The 26,088-nt window shown below is 45.8% G+C and overlaps 1 protein-coding gene across 7 annotated transcripts in view; it reads left to right on the top strand.

The window, feature by feature from the left end:
• Positions 1-26,088, top strand: part of LOC115138200 (actin-binding LIM protein 2-like) — a 106,898-nt gene that overhangs the window by 58,481 nt on the left and 22,329 nt on the right. For 3 of the 7 annotated variants that reach the window (XM_029674796.2, XM_029674794.2, XM_065025550.1), the window contains exons 3-13: positions 5,751-5,934; positions 9,300-9,412; positions 9,693-9,819; positions 11,286-11,379; positions 18,422-18,509; positions 19,265-19,323; positions 19,951-19,992; positions 20,734-20,811; positions 21,508-21,651; positions 22,783-22,900; positions 23,648-23,977. In XM_029674796.2, coding sequence (XP_029530656.2) covers positions 5,751-5,934; positions 9,300-9,412; positions 9,693-9,819; positions 11,286-11,379; positions 18,422-18,509; positions 19,265-19,323; positions 19,951-19,992; positions 20,734-20,811; positions 21,508-21,651; positions 22,783-22,900; positions 23,648-23,977 — 1,377 coding nt within the window. The remainder of the gene's footprint in view (positions 1-5,750; positions 5,935-9,299; positions 9,413-9,692; positions 9,820-11,285; positions 11,380-18,421; positions 18,510-19,264; positions 19,324-19,950; positions 19,993-20,733; positions 20,812-21,507; positions 21,652-22,782; positions 22,901-23,647; positions 23,978-26,088) is intronic. The other 4 variants (XM_065025549.1, XM_065025551.1, XM_029674795.2 and 1 more) reach the window with 3 other exon arrangements.

Raw genomic sequence — 26,088 nt, forward strand, 5'->3', positions numbered from 1 at the left:
TATGTTAGCACAGCTGAAAAGTGTTCTGCTGATTAAAGAAGCAATAAAACTGGCCTTCTTCAGACTAGTTGAGTATCTGGAGCATCAGCATTTGTGGGTTCGATTACAGGCTCAAAATGGGTCAGAAGCAAAGACCTTTCTTCTGAAACTCGTCGGTCTATTCTTGTTCTGAGAAATGAAGGCTATTCCATGCGAGAAATTGCCAAGAAACTGAAGATCTCGTACAACGCTGTATACTACTCCCTTCACAGAACAGCGCAAACTGGCTCTAACCAGAATAGAAAGTTGTGCCCTGGTGCACAACTGAGCAAGAGGACAAGTACATAAGAGTGTCTAGTTTGAGAAACAGATGCCTCACAAGTCCTCAACTAGCAGATTCATTAAATAGTACCTGCAAAACACCAGTCTCAACGTCAATAGTGAAGAGGCGACTCCGGGATGCTGGTTCCACTTCACAATAGGACTCAACTCTGACGGACGGCAGCATCTATCTGTAGTCTAAACTGTGGCACAAATTGTGGGATTTTTTCACACCTAGCCGAGATATTAGACTATCCCTTTGCAAATTAATGGAGGTGTGAATGTTTCTGCTTGAGCATCTCCTCTTGCACTAGAGTCCTGCATCGGACACAATAATCAGCTGGTGGTGGTCCCGGAGTTGAGAGAGAACTTGGGTAAATACAATGGCGCGATTACACTTGACATGTGGATGCCGATTTTTGAAAAATAGCCTACTTTTGCCTTACAGTCCATTACATGAACAAAGAGTGTTTGCTCGTGGAGAGGGTGCTATTCGCTACGCTCCAAACTGCAGATAACATAAAGCCAGCTATTGTGAAAGAATACTTGTGGATCTTGTTGATTTCCTCTATCGCCTCAGAGGCCACGCTCGCCTTGGAGGCAAACAAACAGCCTACTCTTCACCTGGTAATTCAGTTGTTCCAAAAGATAAAGCGTCACCTACAGATGGATTTGTGGTGTCAGAGAGAAGCCAGCTGTGAGCCTGCGACCGGGCACAGTGGATGACATCCTCTTCCTGCACAGCAATTTGAAGAGATCTGAGTAATGAATGGACTGTTTTCCAAGTTATTGATTTAGTGGCTTTATTTGTTGGCTAATATTATTCGGCTCTTTCAAGGCGATTGGGTTGTCAATGTGCCACAATGCATTGTGAAAATGTTAATGCATTGTTCTTAACTCATGACATGGTTTCTGTTTAGCAAAATGTTGCATGGAGAAAAAGGAATAATAGCCTGCTGTCGGTAGTCATAGAAACAATTAGACTAAACCAATTTATGTTATTTTGTTCGGGTAATGGATCGGCTCATGGAACTCATTAGAGGCGGCTTCTTTCTTCAATATAATCATTAATTCAGAAGGTTAAACCCATAGGTCTCCAGTGAATTCAATTAAATGACCAGGTTCATTTTTTGTTAGGTTGTAATAATCCCATGCCTTCTGGGGATTTGATCAAATCCAAAAGTTATGGGCGGAGTTAGGAAGTTGGTTGTCAGAAGTATTACGATGGAAAGGTATTTTTACTCCGTCTGTCTGCACATTTCAAGACGTGGCATGTGAGGGTGCAGGGAGATATGTGCGGATTAACTTGGTCAAAACATTTCTTTATTCAAGGCGATCAGAAAGAATGTAGGTGCTTATTTGTTGAGATCCAAAGCCAGAGATGAGTGAGTCACTCAGCTTTAGGCTGACAAAATAGCCTACTAAATAGGCCAAGCCTAAACGGATACATTAAATTGCCTAAATAAACTAGTGACAAACCAAATGAAATAGCCCAGGTCTTGAAAATACGGGCAACCTTTTTCCGTCCTTATACCCCCCGCTTGGACCTTCATTCCGTTTCTTCTTCACGTCATCAAAAAAGGACTCCATGTTTCAGAAACTCACTCTACATAGAGGGGCAAGTCAGTCTCTCCACACTGTGGTAAATAAAGCTAGTTTGTAATCTTCTAATTCTTTCTGTCTGATTTTCGAGGGGGGGGGGGGGGGGACCCGAAAGCAACACCGAAAGCATAACCAGCGTTCTAAGTCCCACTTGTGATAGTGTGACGCAATGGTCGGAATGAGCAATTTACCACAACATGCCGCTATCTACCACAAAGTGTCGGAGAATAACCTCGCCACTTTTAATTGAGGAACCAATGTACCTGACCTGCGTTTTTTGTGGGGTCGACCTGGGTAATCATCAACATCATCACCATGAGCCTGCATCACTGTAATGGCTGACTCAACCTCCACTTCCCCTACATTTCCCCCTTCCTTATACAGATAAATTCTTTCTGGCGTGGTCTGTGGTCTGTGGTCTGTGGTCTGTGGGCGACCATCTGCTGCAGGTATACATATCAATCTGTGAAAGACAAGCCTGCTGTAGACTTAGGGCCTTCCCTCTCTTTTTCTCTCTCTCTCTCTTTCCCTCTCTCAGGAGAGAGTGAGCGAGAGACCGAGAGAGAGAAACAGAAGCGAGCGAGATGTCGGTTTCAGGTTACCCGCGCTGCTGGCAGAGGGTCAGGTGGCTCTAGGGTGGCGCCAGGATTGAAACACTCCTTATAGTTGTTTCCTAATTCCTCTGGCCCCTTTAGGGACCTGGATCAAAGAGAGGGAGGTAGGAGGAATGCTCTGTAGAGGACTGACTGATAGCATAGTTTCACAGTTCAACCCGGTTGCATAAAGAGAAGCACAACTATAGACGGTCTCCAAACCTAGAATAGAACCACTGTATCAACTCACAGACCTACAAGCGACACAAACTGTTGTCACCACATCACACAGCACATTGTGTTATGTACAGTATGTTCCCTCGTAATGAACCCTTTCTAGCCCAATCACTCGAAGACGTGTTGGAAACAATGCTTGTTGCCTCATGTCCGGCAGCTTCCAGGTTTACCCGGCTGGGCCAGAGTGTTATGATCTTATTCAGGACAGGGTTCACATGCAAGCACGCACGCACACACACACACACACACATGCACACAAAGGCAACTCTGGACAGGGTTCACGCATTGTCATCCCACAAGCCCGGATATTAGAAAGCAGGCTGCATGTGCCACATTCTAGGGTGGCTCCGACCAATGAGGATTCGAGCTTCTATTGGAAAATATGTCCACCACTTCCTGAGCAACATTCAATGGTTATTGTTTGGCAGCTCTTTTATTGGGATGGTGCTTCCCTGGGTCAGGTTGCTTAAAGGTTGTCAGAAGGTTGTAAAGAAGTTGCAGTGGGCCACAAGGATTCCCCTGGTGTAACACGGAGCAGCTGAAACATCACTCTTTCTTCCTCTCCTTCCCTTCTGAGAAAAGAGGGAGTGAAAAGAAAGGAACTCACTTTGTTTTATTAAATGACTGGAGAAGGGATTGAGCTTTCCAGCGGGCGTGTCCAGGGAGGGACGTTAAGGGGGTTTTGTGTATTGTGTGTTGTTGCCATGATTAATTTATTGTTTCTGTGGTTATTAGGTTCGACAGAGACAGAGAGAGACAGAGAGACAGACAGAGAGACAGAGACCGAGAGACAGAGACAGAGAGAAAGAGACAGAGACAGAGAGACAGACAGAGAGACAGAGACAGAGAAGAGAGTTTCAAGTTGTATTAGTTGTATGTACAGGATACACATGGGGCTCTATTTTAACAAACCTAACACGATGGTAAATCTAAGTGCAGGCACTAGCGCTACAGGTTCGGGGGGGGAGGGGTGTCAGAAATCTTTTTGCTATTTTCACCATCACAATTATCGGCGCACTTGCTGGGGTTGGCGTGAAGGGCTGGGTTTTGATGACTATTTACGGCCTTTTATGTATTCCCATGGAATCAACTCCAATTCCAATGTTAGTCCGTTATGTGTTAAATGGCTTACGGAAACGAAATAACAAAATGTACCTTTGCTAAATTTTTATATATAAAAAAAACTTGAACCCATTTGCAGTCCACATTCTTCTAAGTAATTACATAGCTCCAATGGCATTCACACTGATGTAGGGGCTAGGCCTACTGTAAATTGAATTATAGCTGAGCATGGACATGCCAAACATTGTCAATAAGAAAGATTAAATGAATTATTGATAAGGCCTAAAAAGAGAAGAAATCAATTCTAATCCAAACGAAACAGTGTATATCACACTTACAGGCACCATCATTTCTCTCAGTGGGCATATAATGTTAAAACGATGCAGACTATGGAGGGTTTTTACGCACATCCACACTTTTCACAGTAGCTGGACAAAGATCCAATATGAATAGAATGTCCACTCGCTGTTATACTGCTCCCGAATAGACCTGTGTTTTACGACCATAATCGGAACCGTCTTACAGATCAGAGGACAAGCCCCACGGACGTTGTCACCATCAAACCCGGAAGGTGAATCGTTCTAATAAGTTTGGTTGTAGTAAAAATGAGACGGAAAACGAGCTATTTTGACAGGTTACTGACGGCTTTTAAATACAAGGTTCCCCGGTATTCACCGAGGTACTCATCTCTCGTTTCATAAAGGGCCTGGACACATAGCCTCACAACGCGGAAGGGGTTTGGCGGATGTCCAAAACGGGACCTGCATGGCTAAAACAATGTGGGCCTGCCTACGATGCATAGAAAAAAAAAGAGGAATGTCAGGTCACTGTTTTACTCCTCGCAAACTTGATATTTTAATAAAGCTTTGGGGTTTTTAAGATTAATTTCCAGTCGGTCTCAGGAGCCAGACCCTTTATCGACAGATTTGATTGTGTGATTGCATTGGGCAAGACAGAATAAGTCTTAATTAAGAGGAGGGGAGGCTATGCTTGGTTTTTAATCAAATAAATGAAATGGGGAAAGACGTTCCTTTTCTATGTTTCTAAATATGTCAATATTCATGCCCATAACCAACTGTTTTACCATTAAAACCAGCTTTTGGTTGGTCTTAAATATACCCGTCAGTGCTGCCTGAAATTAGCACTTTGGATCATGTTTTTAAGGACACACCTCTAATATTTCCACCCCACAAGCGAGCTGATATAAGACGGGTAAATTGCTGATCCTGGCGTTAAAGCTGGAAAATGCCACTGCACCAGTTTTTACATGGTGAAATTGCTAACTAACACTAGTGGCCCCTTAACACCAGCCGAAAATAGAGCTCATGGTTTTCACCGTCCAACAATTTATAGTACAATATTTACACATGTATCAGGGAAGGGTGGATTGGGGGGAAAATGTTTAAATTGTGCAGTATTAGCAACAGTAAGTAAGAGTATCAGAAGTTGTGATGTGTGTGTACTGTAGCATGAATGTATATGTGTGTGTGCGTGTGCGCGCGAGTGTGTGTGTATGCCTGTGTGTGTGTGTGTGCGTGTGTGTGTGTGTGTGTGTGTGTGTGTGTGTGTGTGTGTGTGTGTGTGTGTGTGTGTGTGTGTGTGTGTGTGTGTGTGTGTGTGTGTGTGTGTGCGTGTGTGTGTGTGTTTGTGTGTGTATGCCTGTGTGTGTGTGAAAACAAGAGAATGTGTAGAACAGGCTCTTGCGTAGAACAATGTTTGTCCTATGACTTGTTCCAGACTGTCACTCAAGCTCTCGGAGCTCAGTGTTGGCGTTATCTACTGTGTCCTTATCCCCCTCTCTTCTTTGGGCCTCTCCTCGTGAATTTCAGCTAGAGTTAGCCATCTGTACCACCCCCTCATGCAATTTAGCCCTCATGACAACACACTGCTGTCTTTGATCCTATGTCTAATTGTGTTCACCTCTCTTTCTCTCCCCCTTTCCCCCCTTCCGTGCAGTGTGTGGCGTTGACCTGGCCCAAGGGGGGTTCTTTGTGCGCCAGGGGGAGTACATCTGCACCCTGGACTACCAGCGGATGTACGGCACGCGCTGCTTCAGCTGTGAGGAGTTCATAGAGGGAGAGGTGGTGTCGGCCCTGGGCAAGACCTACCACCCACGCTGCTTCGTCTGCGCCAGCTGCAAGTAAGAGACACACACACTCCTTGCATCCGTACATACACGATGGCAGACACACACACAGGGGTGGGGGGAGGGGACACACACATCACCAACAGTGGTGGAGACACACGCGAGGGCATGCACCCCTAAGGGATACTCAGACACACAGACAGATGGGTGCCCACATTCAACTGGGCATGTGGACGCTTTGAAGAAACTCCCAATACCGTAGTTTGACCTACAATTCCTAACTCATTCAAATTGAATACTGTATGTGTGTATACTGTATGTGTGTGTGGGAAAGTGGTGTGGTTTTATCAGGCCTTGGAAGGTAACGGGAGCCTCTTTCGCACTGAAGCAGGAATTTTAAGTGTGCTGTCAGGAACTCGCAGGCCACTTATTTCTAGAGCAGTGTTAGGTTTCCCACGGAGTGTGTGTGTGTGTGTGTGTGTGTGTGTGTGTGTGTGTGTGCGCGCTTGGGTGGGTGGGTGGGTTGTGCATGTGCCACGTGTTTGTGTCATACACAGTGTTCTTGTGTGGGATTTGAGGGTGCAACATGATCCGCAATTCCTTGGTCCAAAAACATCTGATTAGTGTTAGCACTCTACCCACCTCTCTCTCTCTCTCTCTCTCTCTCTCTCTCTCTCTAGCCTGTTCTCTCTCTCTCTCTTTCTCTCTCTCTCTCTCTCTCTCTCTCTCTCTCTCTCTCTCTCTCTCTCTCTCTCTCTCTAGTGTTAGTCAATGGGGTGAGACAGGGATGCAGCTTGAGCCCCACCACTTTCAACATTTATATAAACTTATTGGCGAGGGCACTAGAACGGTCTGCAGCACCCGGCCTCACCCTACTAGAATCTGAAGTCAGATGTCTACTGTTTTCTGATGATCTGGTGCCTCTGTCCCCAACCAAGGAGGGCCTACAGCAGCACCTAGATATTCTGCACAGATTCTGCCAGACCTGGGCCCTGACAGTGAATTATGACAAAAATGATGGTGTTACAAAAAAGCTTCAGTTTGCAGAACTACAAATACAAACTCCATCTAGACACTGTTGCCCTAGAGCACACAAAAACCGATACCTAAGCGATACCTAAGCTTTGAATGATGAGGGAGAAAAAGGGCCTTCTATGCCATTAAAATTAGGATCCCAATTAGGATCTGGATAAAAATACTTCTGGGGCCTGCTCACAAATCAAGAATTCACAAAATGGGATAAACACCAAATTGAGAATTCTGCAAAAAACATCCTCCTTGTACAACGCAAAACACCAAATAATGATTGCAGAACAGAATTAGGACAATACCCGCTAATGATCAAAATCCAGAAAAGAGTCGTTATGTGTTATTGCGGGTGTAGCAAAATGCTTGTGTTCCTAGCTCCAACAGTGCAGTGGTATCTAACAATTCACAACAATACACACAAATCTAAATGTAAAATAAAGGAATTAAGAAATATATAAATATTAGGACGAGCAATGTCAGAGTTGCATTGACTAAAATACTGTAGAATAAAGTATATACATATGAGATGAGTAAAGCAGCATGTAAGCATTATTAAAGTGACTAGTGTTCCATTATTAAAGTGACCAGTGTTGCATTATTAAAGTGACCAGTGTTCCATTATTAAAGTGACTAGTGTTCCATTATTAAAGTGACCAGTGTTCCATTATTAAAGTGGCCAGTGATTCCATGTCTATGTACATAGGGCAGCAGCCTCTAAGGTGCAGGGTCGAGTAACCGGGTGGTAGCCGGCTAGTGATGGCTATTTAACAGTCTGATGGCCTTGAGATAGAAGCTGTTTTTCAGTCTCTCGGTCCCAGCTTTGATGCACCTGTACTGACCTCGCCGTCTGGATGATAGCGGGGTGAACAGGCCGTGGCTCAGGAATATATACATATTCTGTTGATTTATTTTCCCTTTTGTACTTCAACTATTTGCACATTGTTACAACACTGTATATACTGTAGCCATACTATGACATTTGAAATGTCTCTATTCTTTTGAAGCTTTTGTGAGTGTAATGTTTTCTGTTTGTTTCTAATTGTTTATTTTACTTTTGTTCATGATCTATTTCACTTGCTTTGGCAATGTAAATGCATGTTTCCCCTGCCAATAAAGCCTTTTGAATTGAACTGAGAGGGAGAGAGAGAGAGACTCCTGCAGAGTTCGAGGTGTTGGCTGTGGCTTGGCCTGAGAAAACATTGTTAGTCCAGACTTCACAGCAGTATGTATGTGTGTGTGTGTGTGTGTGTGGGGGGGGGTCTGCCTCCTTACTCTTAAACCTCAGTAGCCTGGCTGTGACAGTGTCAATGTCGTTGGGGATATGAAAGTGTGTACGTATGTGTGTTTGCGAGTGTGTCCACATTCTTGCACATGTGCGTGTCTCCTTATTCTTGACCTTCCACTTAGTCTGGCTGTGACAGTGTGACAGTGTGACAGTGTAGTCCTAGATACCAGTGCTTTCTCCGTAGGGGTGTTGCATAGAGCAATGGGTGATACACACAGCATTATATCAGCTCTCACCGACTTCTTTAATGACTTGTTCCTTTTATTTCTTATTCTTATTCGTTTTTTTTTATTTTTAAACTGCGTTGTTGGTCAGGGGCTCGTAAGGAAGCATTTCACTCTTGTATTCACTGTTGTATTCGGCGCATGTGACTCATAAAATGTGATTTGATTCGATTCAGCCAAGGCAACACGAAAACCCACGGACAAATCTGTCTTAGGTGACAGGTGCACTTCACTGACTGGCTATAGCTAGCAAACTAGCTTAGATCATAGAGCTCATTATCTGCATATGAGTGATCATTATTGACATACATGTTTATTCCCCAGACATACGAGTGTCTAATCACATCACGCCAGTATCATTTGTTTCAACTCATAAAAGCCATGTCTGTAGCATGTGTTTTGCCCTGAGCCATCGTTCTTTTCTTTTTGTCCCCGATCGATGTCACCCTAGCATTCTGTGGCCCGGAAATGGCGTCTTCGTAAAAGGAAGTAGAAATAAACAGCCAAAATGTAGTGGAAGCAAGACAAAAAATGTTGTTGATGCTCATGAAGCCTTAATTAACATTCTGAGTGGTATGGTTTATATAGAGACATTTTCCAGTCACCTTTAATTCTGCAGTGTCATGACAGACATTCTTCAGTAATACGGCCCCCTTCTAGGACGTTATGTGTGGAAATGTGTTCATTATTTGTGTTCGGGGCTACATCTCGCATAATCTGACGTAATGGACATTTCAAACATACAGGTACAACACAAACACAAGCACATTAGCGTCCACAGAGATAGTGCATTCTGTTGAGTGACCTGAATCTCTGTGCTATTGTGACATCGTACTTGCGTTGTGAACTGATGGTGTCTTGCGTTGTCTGTTGATTGATAGACAGCCGTTCCCTGCCGGTGACCGCGTGACGTTTAACGGTAAAGAGTGTATCTGCCAAAACTGTACAGAGCCCCTGCCTGCCAACAGCCCTGCTCCCATACAGGCTGTCCACAGTAAGTCACCCTACATTACACTACACATCCTCATCTTTCTTCTCACTATCACTCTCCCTCAATCTACATAGCCTGTACAGTATATACTGTATCTCTTGCTCCATCACTTCCTAACACTTTCCAGTCTGTTTCTTTCTCTCCTCCTGATACATCTCTATATTTATACCGGTGTCTTTCTCACCCATTCCCTTATCTCTCTTTCCCTCGCCCCCCTCTCACTCTCTCTCTCTCTCTCTCTCTCTCCCTTCTCTCTCTGCCCACCCCCTTCTCCCCCATGTAGACTGCTGTGGCTGTGGGAAGGAGTTTAAGAACGAGCAGTCCCTGGTAGCGCTGGACAAACACTGGCACCTGGGCTGCTTCAAGTGTAAGGTGTGCAACAAGGTGCTCAACGCAGAGTACATCAGCAAGTGAGTCCCTCGTGACCTTAACACCCCCTCAACACCACAGGGTTGTTCCACCTTTTGAAAAGTGTAGCTTGGTCAAGAAAACCTTTTGATTTCATCTCATTTGAACATTCTGTCATAAGGAGCACATGCCGAACTTCATAAATAACACCTTTTTCCCCATCTCAAAAGTAACAGGTTTGGCCGTAACAGGGTTGACCGTAAACAGGGTGGACGAGTTCATCTTAAATCAGCTACATATCCCCTCGTGACAGGGAGAATGGACGCTTGTTGTGTGAAACAGGGAGTTGGCGGTTGAATGCAAGCTTCACAAAAATGGTTCTATTGTAAAACATTTCCAGCCTGTCTATCGATGGGTAACATGGTTGATGTGTTACGGTTGACCCGCTCAGTTCTCCACCATAAAACACCGGAAAATGGCCGAAAAGGGTAGAACCAGCTCACCAGCTATTCCACTATGATTTGACTATTAGATGTTCACTGTTTCACCATATTAAAACGAGAGTTCAGTTCACGTAACAGGGTTGACCTTAGAATGAGGGACAGACGTAAAATGAATCACTCATCACATTAAATCGATTTATCATCTTCAGAAATGTCTTTGTCAAATCTGCAAAAATAACTCAGGTTTTATAATGATTGTGAAAACTTTGAGAAATTGTGGGGTTAAGTGGGTTAAAATCTCCCCGTGAGTCACAGATGGTGCACAGAGTGACAGGACAACATGTTGAATTTTGCCACTTTAGCAAATCTTTATTCGTATATAAAAAATTGGATTGATTGAATTCTCCATGTGGTCTAAATGAAAGGGCACGTCATTTAATATAAGAAACTTCAAATATCAAAGGGACACCAAAGGCAGTCGTTTGGTGGAACAACCCCTCAGCAGCCTGTTCCCGCGGGCCTTAACACCTTCTCAGGAGCACCACATCCCACCCCAACACCTGTCCCTTCCGAACCACACCTCTCAGCCTTACAGGTGGCATCCCAAATGGCACCCTATCCCCTACACAGTGCCCTATCTTTGACCGGTCAAAAGGAGTGCACCGTATAGGGAACAAGCCATTGAAAAAAAGAGTGGAGAGAGTGAGTGAGTGAGCATTGATCTTTTCTCGGTGCTCACAATTCTTTCCTCGTCTCTGTGTGTGTTCCCAAGTAGCACCCGATGGGCCCTGGTCAATAGTAGTACACTATACAGGGAAAATAGGGTGCCATTTCGGACAACATCTCTCTCTTGGGTTTCCATCTATTTTCACAGTTCCAGACGATGCTGGACCTGATATGTGACGTGCTTTACTACACAATTCAAGATATCTCTCGTTCTGTGTCGGTTTGTGTCACTCTCTCTCTCTGTGTCACTCTCTCTCCGATAGCAGCTGTCCGAGGCGTCCGAAGGTCACGCAGTATGTATTGAAAGCTGACGGGGGGATCTCTGACGTGTGTGTGTGTGTGTGTGTGTGTTGTACTAGGGATGGGATCCCCTACTGCGAGGTGGACTACCATGCCATGTACGGCATCCAGTGTGACAGCTGCAAGAAGTACATCACCGGCAAAGTACTGGAGGTAGGACACGTTATAACACCTATATCTCACCTAAGCCACGTTAGCCTGTTGTCCTGTGGGACTAGACTACAGATATCCCGTATCTATGGCTGCATGTTTAGTTCACTCTCTCTCTCCCTCCTGGGTATCCCCTCATTTCACTCTTTTTTCTCTCTCTTTCTCTGGGCTAATGGCTTTGACACCTTCCACTCTCCCCCTCTCTCTCTCTCTCTCTCTCTGTCTCTCTCTCTCTCTCTCGCTCTCTCTCTGCATCTCTCTCTCTGCGTCTCTCTCTCTCTCTCTGCGTCTCTCTCTCTCTCTCTCTCTCTCTCTCTGTCTCTCTCTCTCTCTCTCTCTCTGTCTCTCTGCGTCTTTCTCTCTCTGCGTCTCTCTCTCTCTCTACTCTCTCTCTCTCTCTCTGCGTCTCTCTCTCTCTCTCTCTGCGTCTTTCTCTCTCTGCGTCTCTCTCTCTCTCTACTCTCTCCCTCTGCGTCTCTCTCTCTCTCTCTGCGTCTCTCTCTCTCAATTCAATTCAGTTTAAAGGGCTTTACTGGCATCTCTCTCTCTCTCTCAGCATGCACACCATTCTCTTTACTATAATCTTCTCTGTCACATAAACAAGACTTGAAGGGATCCATTGCTGAATACCGCTGTGGTAGAAAATATGCCAACCAAAACACATACCTCAAAACATTATTCATATAAGATAAGACAATGGTATTCGATCACATAATGTTGACTGCAAATAGATCAAGGTTTTGGAAACAGAAGCGTGCGTTCTTTACATCCCTAACTGTAATGTACTGTATTTGTCTCTGAAAGTGACGAACAGAGATACCGTCTCTGTTCGAGAGAGAGAGAGAGAGAGAGAGAGAGAGAGAAAAAATGACAGGAAGGGAAAAAGAGAGACGGAGAAAGAGAAAAAATGACAGGAAGGGAAAAAGAGAGACGGAGAAAGAAAGAAAAACAGGAGAAGAAATCAATGAGAGATGTGAGATGACTTCAGTGGAAAAGAGGTCTCGTTTTACACCGGTGGAGTGGAGGGTCACAGGATACTCTCTCAGCGGGGAGGGAAATCGGGTAACAGGGGTAGGCCCTAGCTCTAAGAGGGGGTCTTGGCCACACTCCCTGTAACCCTCATTGACGAGGACACAAATATGGAAGCGCAAACAATGATCCCCCCCTTATCCCGCTCCTGCTCTCTCACATCCCTCTATCTCTCTCTCTCACCTCTCTCTCGTTCTCTCTCCCACGCTCTCCGTTCATAAACATGTATCCGGTTGCCAGGCTCTGAGAGACTGGCGAAAACATAAGAAATATAATGAGTGCGCGTGTCTCTTTCATCTTGCATAGCATTACATCATCACACAGAATACATAAGAGACACACAGTAGGCCTGTATGTAATTGTCCCGGATATGTGCTTCAGCTGCTGCGGCCTGCCAACCTCAATCAAATCAGTCACAACTAAATAGCTGTGAGGCGTCTGCGGGGGGCGGGGTGTGGGGAGGGTACGTTTTTGTTTGTGTGTGTGTGTGTCACAGGGCTACTGCACAACAATGTGCGTAGGGAAATGTGGCTTCCTCAAGGCGGTTTAGCACACCAGCTGCAACCCCCCTCAAAGCAGGATCAGCAGACAGAGATAGTGAGCTCCACCCAGAGATAGCTCTGCCATCTATGGGCAGAGGGTCCCAACCAGTCAGTCACCGGGCTTGTCCTGCACTGAGGACTCTGTGGAGCCTTGCCTAGGATTCCTGCCCTGCACTGAAATGTCACGGCATTTGGGGTTGATTAACTCATTGAGCACGGGGGGGGTTAAGCCAATAGAGGGGCCTTTTAGGGAGGCTTAACCTGAATGGAGTTTGGGGTCTAAAGGAAGATTGGTAGAACATGAAATTGGTGGAAACTGTTGTAGTTAAATGGTCTGATTGGGGTCTAAGAAGATGTGGGTAGTATTAAATGGCTTGTGTCAAATGGGTTTATAACTATAGAGAGTTGTGTGGACCATCCATAGAGAGAGGGTGAATAGGGTCACATCGAGGGTTGAGGAGGTAAGAGGGAGAGAAGGAGAAGGTTTTAGGGCCACAACGAGGGTTGAGGAGGTAAGAGGGAGAGAAGGATAAGGTTTTAGGGTCACAGCGAGGGTTGAGGAGGTAAGAGGGAGAGAAGGATAAGGTTTTAGGGCCATAGCGAGGGTTGGGGAGGTAAGAGGGAGAGAAGGATAAGGTTTTAGGGCCACAGCGAGGGTTGAGGTAAGAGGGAGAGAAGGATAAGGTTTTAGGGCCACAGCGAGGGTTGAGGTGGTAAGAGGGAGAGAAGGATAAGGTTTTAGGGCCACAGCGAGGGTTGAGGAGGTAAGAGGGAGAGAAGGATAAGGTTTTAGGGCCACAGCGAGGGTTGGGGAGGTAAGAGGGAGAGAAGGATAAGGTTTTAGGGCCACAGCGAGGGTTGAGGAGGTAAGAGGGAGAGAAGGATAAGGTTTTAGGGCCACAGCGAGGGTTGAGGAGGTAAGAGGGAGAGAAGGATAAGGTTTTAGGGCCACAGCGAGGGTTGAGGAGGTAAGAGGGAGAGAAGGATAAGGTTTTAGGGTCACAGCAAGGGTTGAGGAGGTAAGAGGGAGAGAAGGATAAGGTTTTAGGGCCACAGCGAGGGTTGAGGAGGTAAGAGGGAGAGAAGGATAAGGTTTTAGGGCCACAGCGAGGGTTGAGGAGGTAAGAGGGAGAGAAGGATAAGGTTTTAGGGCCACAGCGAGGGTTGGGGAGGTAAGAGGGAGAGAAGGATAAGGTTTTAGGGCCACAGCGAGGGTTGGGGAGGTAAGAGGGAGAGAAGGATAAGGTTTTAGGGCCACAGCGAGGGTTGAGGAGGTAAGAGGGAGAGAAGGATTGTAAGGGTTTTCTGGTGAAAGAGAAGCGGACCAAAAAGCAGCATGGTGGTTATTCATGTTCTTTAATTTATAAAGAAACTACACATGAGATAACTAACAAAAACAACAAACGTGAGAAAACCTAAAACAGTCCCATCTGGTGCAAACACAAAGACAGGAACAATCACCCACAAACACACAGTGAAACCCAGGCTACCTAAGTATGATTCTCAATCAGAGACAACTAATGACACCTGCCTCTGATTGAGAACCATACTAGGCCGAAACATAGAAATACTCAAATCATAGAAAAACAAACATAGACTGCCCACCCAACTCACGCCCTGACCATACTAACTAATTACAAAACACAGGAAATAAAGGTCAGAACGTGACAGTACCCCCCCCCCCAAAGGTGCGGACTCCGGCCGCAAAACCTTGACCTATAGGGGAGGGTCTGGGTGGGCGTCTGTTCGCGGTGGCGGCTCTGGCGCGGGACGCGGACCCCACTTCACCATTGTCTTAGTCCGCCTTATTGTCCGCCTCCGTGGCCTACTAACCATGGCCACCCTTCTCAATGGCAGCTCTGGACAGAGGGGCAGAAGCTCGGGACAGAGGGGCAGAAGCTCGGGACAGAGGGGCAGAAGCTCGGGACAGAGGGGCAGAAGCTCGGGACAGAGGGGCAGAAGCTCGGGACAGAGTGGCAGAAGCTCGGGACAGAGGGGCAGAAGCTCGGGACAGAGGGGCTCTGGCAGCGGCGCCGGACAGGCGGGAGACTCCGGCAGCGGCGCCGGACAGGCGGGAGACTCCGGCAGCACTGGAGAGGAGGAAGGCTCTGTAGGCCTGATGCGTGGTGCTGGCACTGGTGGTACTAGGCCGAGGACACGCACAGGAAGCCTGGTTAAGGATAAGGTTTTAGGGTCACAGCGAGGGTTGAGGAGGTAAGAGGGAGAGAAGGATAAGGTTTTAGGGCCACAGCGAGGGTTGAGGAGGTAAGAGGGAGAGAAGGATAAGGTTTTAGGGCGGTGTCGATCCATGTAGGGTCGGCTGGTTTGAAGACAGGGCAGAGAGAGAAGACATTGTATTGCCCATTGTTCTCTGTGCACCCAACCACCCCTTTTCCACTGCAGTGTGTGTGTGTGTGTGTGTGTGTGTGTGTGTGTGTGTGTGTGTGTGTGTGTGTGTGTGTGTGTGTGTGTGTGTGTGTGTGTGTTTGTGTGTGTGTGTTTGTGTGTGTGTGTGTCAGCCTTGTTGCTCTACTCTGCCTCTCTTACCAAAATCCATTCTGAGATCACCTCCCCTGCCTTCCAGCCTAGTCACAAACACTGTGGGGGAGAGGAAGAGAGGAAGGCAAAGAGAGATGAATATAGATAGACGAAGGGAGGGAGAGAGAGAAAGGGAGGAGGAGAATGACGAGAAAAAGGAAGAGAGAGTAAGAGAGAGAGAGAGAGAAAATTGCAGACTGATTCCTGACCTGCCCTCTCGTCCCTCTAGCAGTTCAGCGTCTGGTTGCCATTCTCACTTATCAACACACCCACCCGGCACTTCAATGTCAGTAACCAAAGCACAACGGTATCAAACTCACACCTCAATTTCAAACCTCCAACACGGCAACCCATGACAAAGCCTCGTCCATAGAAAATGCCTACTCATAATTCAAAACCAAAATGCCTACTCATAATTCAAAACCAAAATGCCTACTCATAATTCAAAACCAAAATGCCTACTCATAATTCAAAACCAAAATGTCTGCTCATAATTCAAAACCAAAATGCCTACTCATAATTCAAAACCAAAATGCCTACTCATAATTCAAAACCAAAATGCCTACTCATAATTCAAAACCAAAATGCCTGCTCATAATTCAAAACCAAAATGCCTACTCATAATTCAAAACCAAAATGTCTGCTCATAATTCAAAACCAAAATGCCTGCTCATAATTCAAAACCAAAATGCCTGCTCATAATTCAAAACCAAAATGCCTACTCATAATTCAAAACCAAAATGTCTGCTCATAATTCAAAACCAAAATGCCTGCTCATAATTCAAAACCAAAATGCCTGCTCATAATTCAAAACCAAAATGCCTACTCATAATTCAAAACCAAAATGTCTGCTCATAATTCAAAACCAAAATGCCTGCTCATAATTCAAAACCAAAATGCCTACTCATAATTCAAAACCAAAATGCCTGCTCATAATTCAAAACCAAAATGTCTGCTCATAATTCAAAACCAAAATGCCTGCTCATAATTCAAAACCAAAATGCCTGCTCATAATTCAAAACCAAAATGCCTACTCATAATTCAAAACCAAAATGTCTGCTCATAATTCAAAACCAAAATGCCTACTCATAATTCAAAACCAAAATGCCAACTCATAATTCAAAACCAAAATGCCTGCTCATCATTCAAAACCAAAATGCCTGCTCATAATTCAAAACCAAAATGCCAACTCATAATTCAAAACCAAAATGCCAACTCATAATTCAAAACCAAAATGCCTACTCATAATTCAAAACCAAAATGCCTACTCATAATTCAAAACCAAAATGTCTGCTCATAATTCAAAACCAAAATGCCTACTCATAATTCAAAACCAAAATGCCTGCTCATAATTCAAAACCAAAATGCCTACTCATAATTCAAAACCAAAATGCCTGCTCATCATTCAAAACCAAAATGCCTACTCATAATTCAAAACCAAAATGCCAACTCATAATTCAAAACCAAAATGCCTGCTCATCATTCAAAACCAAAATGTCTGCTCATCATTCAAAGCCAAAATGTCTGCTCATAATTCATAACCAAAATGCCTGCTCATAATTCAAAACCAAAATGCCAACTCATAATTCAAAACCAAAATGCCTACTCATAATTCAAAACCAAAATGCCAACTCATAATTCAAAACCAAAATGCCTGCTCATAATTCAAAACCTAACCCTGTCTAAATGCTAGCTTGCTCTCGCTCAGAGGAGACACTGTATTGTTGTTAGTGTAGCATTATCTATTTCCGTCCTCAACCCTGCCATACTTTCCTTGTTCGAATAGGGATCCAATTCTAGCCTGTTATCACTGAAAGTGTGTTGTATTTCCTAGCCGTTACAATTTTCATTGTTTTTGGGAATTTTTCGATGCTCCCTGAACTGTCTAGCTGTCATTTCGGTGATTATTAGCAAGTTGGACCCAGTAGAGAGATAATGTCACGGTGTTTGCAATAAACATGTTGTATATAGAGAGAGACACATATATGGAGGCAGAAAGGGAGGGAGAGAGAGAGACAGAAACTCTCGTCAGCTAACCCTACCTAAGATGCAATCCACACCATGACATCATGTCATTATGGACACATGCATCATCTCCACCACCTCCCAACAGCTCTGTGGAATTCATGAACGTGTCACGAATAGCGTGTCATCCGACGTTAGCATCTCAATGTGAAGCCGTTCATGTCACCATGGTTATCAAACCGCATAGGTTGCTTACAGGGTGGTGGGATGGATCTCATGTCTACTAATAGAGTACGTGGCTACTATAAACATGGGTGATGTCATGTAAACACTGGGCCGGTGTTCCCTTTCAGACGCCTCGATTAGTTTCACGAAGGTTCGGATGTTCCTAACTGTAGACATAGTTAGGGATCCCATGGCCAACCCGCAGCATTATCTGCGCCGTGCGCGCCTAAACTGTAGCGTAGCTTGTACCAGAGCACCCCCTTGTGCTCAAGTTGTAGCACTGCACTTCCTTTTGTCGCAATCTTCTGACTCGGCGTTATCTTCGTCTTAATTGGATAAGCTGGCCGAATGGGAATTAGTTTGGACACGCTCTAGGGGACGTTTCAAACAGCAGTATCAGCAGCCTGTGACACCAATACAACTGTACATCCAGGTAATGCCTCTATAACTACTTTCTTCAAACTTGTCTTTATATGTGTTTCGTCTGGTTGTGGATATACTTGTGTCTGGGAATGAAGGTTATCGGTGTATTTGACGACGAGAAAAACCCCATCCGTCTCACATTCGAGAGGAAAGACTAAATGTTTTCTCAACCAACTGTGGATTATTTTATTCCGCCTTTTCCCATTTGCCCCGTCCTCAGTGTTCTCCGTCTCGCTGTGGATTTCCAAGCTCGTTTCCTCGTGCTCAATGTCATTCCTGACCTTTGTAACTTTGTAACCTTTGACCTCTTGTCCCCTTGCCAGGCTGGGGAGAAACACTACCACCCGTCATGTGCCCGCTGTGCCAGGTGTGAGCAGATGTTTGGAGAGGGAGAGGAGATGTACCTGCAAGGTGGACCAACCTCTCTTCTTCTTCTCTCTGTCTCTCTCACTTTCTCTCCGTCTTTCTCTTCCCTCCCTCTCTCTCTGTTACACTCCACCCGTCTTCTCTTTCTCTCCCTCTCTCTCTCTCTCTCTTTCTCTGTCTCTCTCTCTCTCTCTCTCTCTCTCTCTCTCTCTCTCTCTGTCTCTCTCTCTCTCTCTCTCTCTCTCCCTCTTTTCACTCAGAAATGCACCCACGACCCATCCGTCAGCATGGAAACGTCCTTCACTAATAGCCCAGCTGCCATAAAACCACAGTGCATTTGCCCAGTGCTAATGAATTAGATCACAGTGTTAGTGAATCACTGAATGTCCATGGCATGAATCACCTCACACAAAACTCAGCCTTAGTATTCACCGTTCTACGGCCCTCTTTCTTATTTACTGCTCCTGGTGCACTAGAGCTGTTGGCTTGGCTCACGTCCGTGATTTACAAGAAACCTGTCTCCATCTCCCCGTGGCTTCCTTTCTGATGGCGCAGGAATTCATTTGCTATGAGTCACACGTGTATACGGGGCCGCGGGGTTGTACTCTTGCTTGCCGAACTCATGCCTCTTTGTCGGAGATACCGTGGCTGTGGGGAGAATATGACATTTGAGTGGATGCATCTCACTGTGTTCCTCGCTCTCCCTCTTTTCGCTCTCTCCCTATTTTTCTCGTTCTCTCTTCTGTCCCCTCCCTCTCTCTCTCTCTCTCTCTCTCTCTCTCTCTCTCTCTCTCTCTCAGGCAACTCTATCTGGCATCCTCCCTGCAGACAGGCAGCCAGACAGGAGGAGAAGAGTAAGGTGAGTTCTCTCTTTGAGACAGGATGACCACGCATCACACTGGTTCTCCACACCCAGGCTTCTCTAAAGTTAATCTCGGACACCCCAGTAACGTAATTGCGTCAGATACATAATTAAGTTCTATGGGGGAAGACGTGTTGGAAAATATACTAATCAGGCAAGTCTGTGGGCCAAATGTCCCCTCCCGTTACGAAATTGGAAAGATGCGAGCTCCTGCGAAAAATTGTGATTTGTCCGAATGATCAGTGACGGAAAACCAGCGTACCGGAACAAAGTCACTCGTTATGTCGTCGCATCCAGCAGTCTGTCGACAGATGCTACTACCATTTATGTCATGCGCATCTGTCCACAAGAGATTACTCGAAAGTAGCTCCACAGTCGAACTATGGCTAGGTCACAGTATCCAGGAGTCGTACTGATTCAAACCGTACATCACCGTGTGTCTCAAGTCAGGATTCCATCCGTAGAGAAGAAGCAGCACAACTTGACTGACTGGGACTGTGTTGATCTTGATTACCTGAACAAAGGGCACCTAATAAGTGCACTTACTGTGCAGTAAGTCAATAAGCCCAGGTCCCAGACCAGTACTCTGTCCCCTCCCCAATGTAATGCACCTGTTGTTCACAGAAGCAGGTCCGGATACAGCTCAATGACGTCTCTGAGCGGCAGGTTTGTGATGCATGTGCAGCCCAGATCCCTTTACCCACCTCCAACCTCTGCATGGGCTGCCCTGACCCCTCAACCTTGACCCCCGAACGGCTTCACGCTCAGTAGTTAGCCACGCCCACATAGCACTTACTGTACCTAGCCCGGGCCCCAGGATACTCACTTCCCCATAATCCCGTTAGGTTGATCATGTGATCCAAACACAGGAAGTGTCTTTACTGTAGTAGTATGGCAATAGCCAAGGTTTGGATCCATTCCATTTCAATTCGGGCGGTGGATTAGGTTGAAATGGAATTTAGCCCCAACTTGAACTCTTAACGGCTGAATAGGTGGTGGTTAAACTTGACTCTGATCACTGTAGCCCACCTGAGCTTCACTAATGAACAACACTATTGTGTCTGTCTGGTGTCACATTATCAGGTTTTGGTCACCACTACCACTGCTTTCACCTTGAATGATGCTGCATAGTGTTTTGTGACCAGAGGAGGGGTGAACGGTATCTCGAGTTTTGTTGTTATACTGCTATATGTTAACCTAGGCTCAGAGTTCATCTCGAGTTAGTGGCAGAGTTATGAAAAATGCTAGTCCCACAGAGAAACTCGCTGAGAGTAGCAATGTGTCGATTTAAGTTCAAGAGAGATACATGAGAGATACATGTGTTTCTGTCTCTGTCTCTTTCTCTCTCCCTTTCAATCCTTTTCAGTGATAATGAGCAGAGTTAACTCCTTGTCGCCCTTGTTCCAGGTGACCAGGACCTCCTCTGAGAGCATCACCTCTGTCCCAGCCTCCAGTGCGTCTGGCTCTCCCAGCAGGGTCATCTACGTAAGCGCCACCTCATCTCACCACTAGAGGGCGTCACAGGACAACAGCGGGCCACTAACCCGGGGTCCTGGAGCGCAACAGTGTGTATCACAGGAGGCTGGTGAGGGGAGGACGGCTCATGATAATGGCTGGAGCAGAGCAAATGGAATGGCATCAAATGCATGGGGAACGCATGTGTTTGATGTACTTGATACCATTCCACCTATTCTGCTCCAGCCATTACCACGAGCCCGTCCTCCCCAATTAAGGTGCCACCAACCTCCTGTGGTGTGTATGCAGGTTTTTATTTTATTTTTTATTTCTAGCCCAGCGTTAACACTCCTGATTCAATGACATAATATTCGAGATGAATAGTTGATTAGTTGAATCACGTGTGTTAGTGATGGTCTGGAGCAAAAGCCTGCCCGGTCCTGTAGGTCTCCAGTAACAAGGTTGTCCACTGTGATCAAGTCAACAGCAAAAATATATAAGGCCCTTTTTACATCTGCAGTTGTCACAAAGTGTTTTATAGATAGCCAGCATAATACCCCAAAGAGCAAGCAATGCAATCAATTGATTGATTGATCGTCGACTGTGCTAAGTCGACGACAGTATTTCAACTGTGCTCGAGTGAATTGCCTATACCATTATCATTTTCCCATGATCAAAGTGGTTGACGTTAAAAATACTGAGCTGGCGTGTTTCTCTGTGTCCCAGGCCAAACTAGGAGATGAGATGCTGGACTACAAGGACCTTGCTGCTCTGCCAAAGATCAAGGCGATCTACAACATCGACCGGCCAGACATGCTCTCCTACGCTCCTTATGTCAGCTACCCCTCAGAGGAACGACACTACGGAGATGTAAGGGGGGACACGGGGAGGGAGCAAGGGAGCTGCGTTCTCTTTTTCTTTCTCTTTCTCTCTCTCCATAAGCCAACCACTGAACTGACCTTTATCCGTCAGTCTCGTGTAGCCTTACGCAGAAAATGTATCCTTCCTTCCTGTTTCAAAGGAAACTCCTTCCCTCCGTTGAATCATAGCTCTCTCCCAGCCTAGTTGGCTAAAATGTCTTAAGTTGGGGTTGTTTTGCTCCTTCCCTCAACATTCCCACAACTGTAGACATCGGGAGGGGTATAGCAAGTAAGCAAGTCATACTCATTAAACCCAACGCCTAAGGAATGTCAAAGTCATGCCTACAATCATGTTTGTTCGGTTAACTCATGCTACCTCAGATGATACGAGTTCATTTGACTGAAATCAAATCGGATTGTGTTCGTCACATGCATCGCAAACAACAGGTGTAGACTAAAAGTGAAATGCTTACTTACGGGCGCCTTCCCAACAATGCAGAGGGAAAGAGAATAGAGAAGAAGTATAAAAAGTAAATAAAAGTCTAAATAAATACACAGTAAGTAACGATAACTTGGCAATATACAGGTGGTACCAGTACAGGGGTGGAGAGCTTTTTGAGGATCTGACGGCCCATGCCAAATCTTTTACTCGTCTGCTTCTGTCTTCCCCTCTTTATTTGTAGTTACCCCAGTTGCTCCAACAGAGGTAAAATATGCCTGGACCTCATACTGAGCTCTACCCGGACATGACTCATTTCAATGTTTCCCCATAACATTGTTTTATGTTTCCTCTCAAATTTTATTGATGGCTGTGTGTTAGACTTGAAGTGTGCGTGCCTGTGTGCGTGCCTGTGTGCGTGCCTGTGTGCGTGCGTTGACGCAAAAGGGTGGTTTTCATGGACATTTGCACACTCTACAGTGATTGATCCCGATCATCAAAATAACATCAGCGAATCCCCCATAATCTGACGTGGAACACACATTCCTATGATTCCGTGGTATTGCACCCCCCCGTGACGGCAGAGGGCGTGAACGTTCCCGCGAACCTTCCGTGTTCGGTATTTGGCTTGTGTCCGTGACGTCCTCAGTTGCCCTCCTTGTGTGACGTCGCGATGACGTAACTTCCTGTCCTGGTTTCCAGGGCGACGGAGAGAAGTCTCCCCGTCAGAGGAGGCCCTCCAGCCCCAGCTCCAACAGCTCCCAGGGGAGGTATGGAGGGTACACCCCGTCCCGCTCCCCCCAGAACTACAGCAGGCCAGGTAGGTACCCCCCCTCACCCCTCACCTCCAGCGAGCAGCAGTTCAACAACAAAAAAGAGCACATAGTAAAATGTTTGTATATTTGACATATAGAATGTCTGTACATTTGACATATATAATGTTTGTACATTTGTCATATAGAATGTTTGTACATTTGACATATAGAAAGACGTATAGAGTTGACATATCGGAAAGTAGAACATAGTATTTAGCTGTTATCTGTAAATTATACGTTATTATAATAGAATAATATGTACAGTTGTAGTCAGTAATATACAGAATTTGCATATAGTGCATGACAGGGTTGGGATCCGTTCCATTTAAATTCCAGTCAATTCAGGAAGTACACGGACGTTTGAATTGGAATGTGGTTTACTTCCTGAATTGACTGGAATTTAAACTGACCCCAACCCTGGTGTATGATGTAATATTTATGTGCATCATATTCCAAAATGTACCCCCTCATTTAAGCCTCGTCTTGATTTGCCACGCTCATTCTATTACTTTAGAGAGCACGTGTTTTTTCCAAGATGCTGTTCTTTTTTTTTTCCCTTGCAGAATTTTCTAACATTTCATCAGTATTCATTCCATTGCTTCTCTTTGAATGAGGTGGTTATGCCATCACTTTTTTACATGGTATTACCACAGAATCTGTACTGTATTTTATTGGGTATGGGACAGTACTATGGACAGCGTCCTCTTTGCTCTAAAAACCATCTTGTCCTTCTACACCATCTTCCCCTACAGAGGATCTTTATATGGCCAGTAAAGCAATGGGTAACAGATACAATGGCCAGCCCCTTGACTCCAGCTCCCTCCCCCGCCCCTCGGCCTACACGGGGGGGCCTAAGTACCTCTCCCCCTTGGCTAGGGACTTCTCTTCCCTCCCCATGCACTACTCAGAGGGCCTACCCCCCAAGTACCCTGGGGCGCTGCAAATGCCTGGGGGGATGACAGTGCCTGGCAGAATCTCTCCCAGGGGCAGAGTCTCTCCCGGAGGCAGAAACTCTCCTCTGCCCCTTAACCCTACCACCCTGGCCATGCTCCAGCAGCACAACTATGTGCCCTACTTCAGAGGTAGCTAGTCCTCCCCTGGTCCCTAGCCTGTCCTGGACCCATGGGGCCGCCGGTGTGGAGTGCAGTGTCAGCTTTAGACTTGATCCCGGCTCTGCAGTGATAACACTGCACGTCCCCCATCCCCGGCTGTATACAAACTCTAAACTAATCGATAGTTAAATTAACAATGGCACCCAACGAGTCCCACAATGACTGTTTTAGACCTATCGGTATTACATTTCTGTGTGCTGTGTTTCCCACAATATCTGCATGGTTTCTGCTGTTGTTGTTTTGACAGTTTTACATAGAATAAATGCCTATTGTTTCTCTAATGTCAGCACTGCCACAACCCCCCATCAGAGTTACCATAAGCACCATTTTTCTACACAATTTTTCAGCACACAAGTGGGGTTCAATTGTACCCCTTTGCCTACGCGAGTATTCCCCTACCCACACAGGTGTGACGTGTCAAACCACCTCCCTGTGCTTCGTCTCCCCCCTCTCCCCCTCCTTCACCCCCCTAGGCCTCAAACAGGACCCCCTACTACCACCTGAATCTAAACCTAAGACGTCCCTGCATCTCAATTTACCTCCTCACAGTCACGGTAACGCACCAGATCCCCCTGGTCTCTATCGCTCTGTTTCTCTTTCTCTTAGCGTAATACTGGATTTTCTTGGTGTGCATCAAGGTTGTGTGTTGGGACCCCTTAAGTTTGTTTTTGCTTGCCCTTTCTATTGTCTGTGGACGATCCTATTTTCTGTCTTCAGGTTGTCTTAGTCTTGTTGTTGTTGTGCATGAGAACCGACTGTAATTGTGGATATTTTCAATATACTGTTTGTATTTCAGTTATACTTGACATGGGAATATATTGATATTGGGGGAGAAGATGGCAGATTACTTCCTTATTTAATGTTTCTATGTTTGGTGGGATGTAAGTGTTGAACTTGTAACCTCAAATGTTGGCTTGCCCTTAACTTGAAATGGATTGCCTGTTAGTGTTTATGTTGTTGTTGGTATTTTGGGAACCATGCCTTGCCTTAGAGTTGACTGTTGTTATTCAGTGTGTTTCAGCCCTTTAAACCTTTGGTGTCCGATGGTGATTTTGTATGGAGTGAGTGGGAGAAACTGCAGGTGGTTGGTTTCATGGTTGTGGGAGGGTTGCTGACAGGGAGATATAAGTTTGGGGGTATCCGGTATTATAGTTAAATATGTCGGTCTGCGGTCTAGTTTGGAACGAACATGATAAGTCACAGTATCTGCGAACAATGAATAAATGTGTTTGACCTAAGTCAACTCGACCAAAACCTTGACAAGTGTGGGAGTAGGCCTACTTTAAAAAAAATCACGAGTCACCTCCAGTTTCCCTCGGGGAAGAGATAAGAAAAAGCGATCACTCAGCTGCATTGCTTCTCCTAAGCCTCAAAGTCAGCCAAACCACGAAGGCCTCCTTAGATACCCATCAGCTTTTACTGTTATCCAGATTTACGGGTTTTATCACTGGAGACACACCATGATACTCGTCTCAATGACGGGCTGACTTATGCCCCAGGACTTGAAGGGATTGTGACTCATTGGGTCACTGGAGATAACTCACGCCTCATGAGTTAGGAAGAGGGAGAGAGTAAAAGAGGGTGGAAGAGAGGGGGAAACCAGAGGTAGAGAGTCATTACATGGAATGGGGGTTGGAAGAGGGTCACTTTTTGGTCTGATAAGAATTTGAGGTTGAACTCCCCCCGTAAAGAAGTTGGAGCTGGAAACAGCCTTGAGAAGGAGTGAAAGAAAGTAGGAAAGAGAGATAGAGAGAGATGAGGTTTGACCGGAGCGTTAGTACTGTAAATCAGAACTCCGCGGGCCAGGCTTCGGTGGTTTTTCCATGAAAGGCGGAGAGATGGAAAGTAAAAGTTCTCAGCGAGCCAAGATGAAAGAGAGGACTGAAGGAATGAGGGAATGAGAGGGAGGAGAGGAGTGGTGGAGTGACGGTGCCGTAATTTGGGGTCTGGTTGCCAGTTGCAGTGACACGTCGTTCTGCGCACAAAAACACACACGTGCACACACACACGCACGGACTCACACACACTGGGCTGGTTGCCTCTTCAGGCTCAAGCGGTTCCTAACACAGCGTGAAATGCTC

Source organism: Oncorhynchus nerka, linkage group LG12, assembly GCF_034236695.1.
Source record: "Oncorhynchus nerka isolate Pitt River linkage group LG12, Oner_Uvic_2.0, whole genome shotgun sequence".
Classification (NCBI taxonomy): domain Eukaryota; kingdom Metazoa; phylum Chordata; class Actinopteri; order Salmoniformes; family Salmonidae; genus Oncorhynchus; species Oncorhynchus nerka.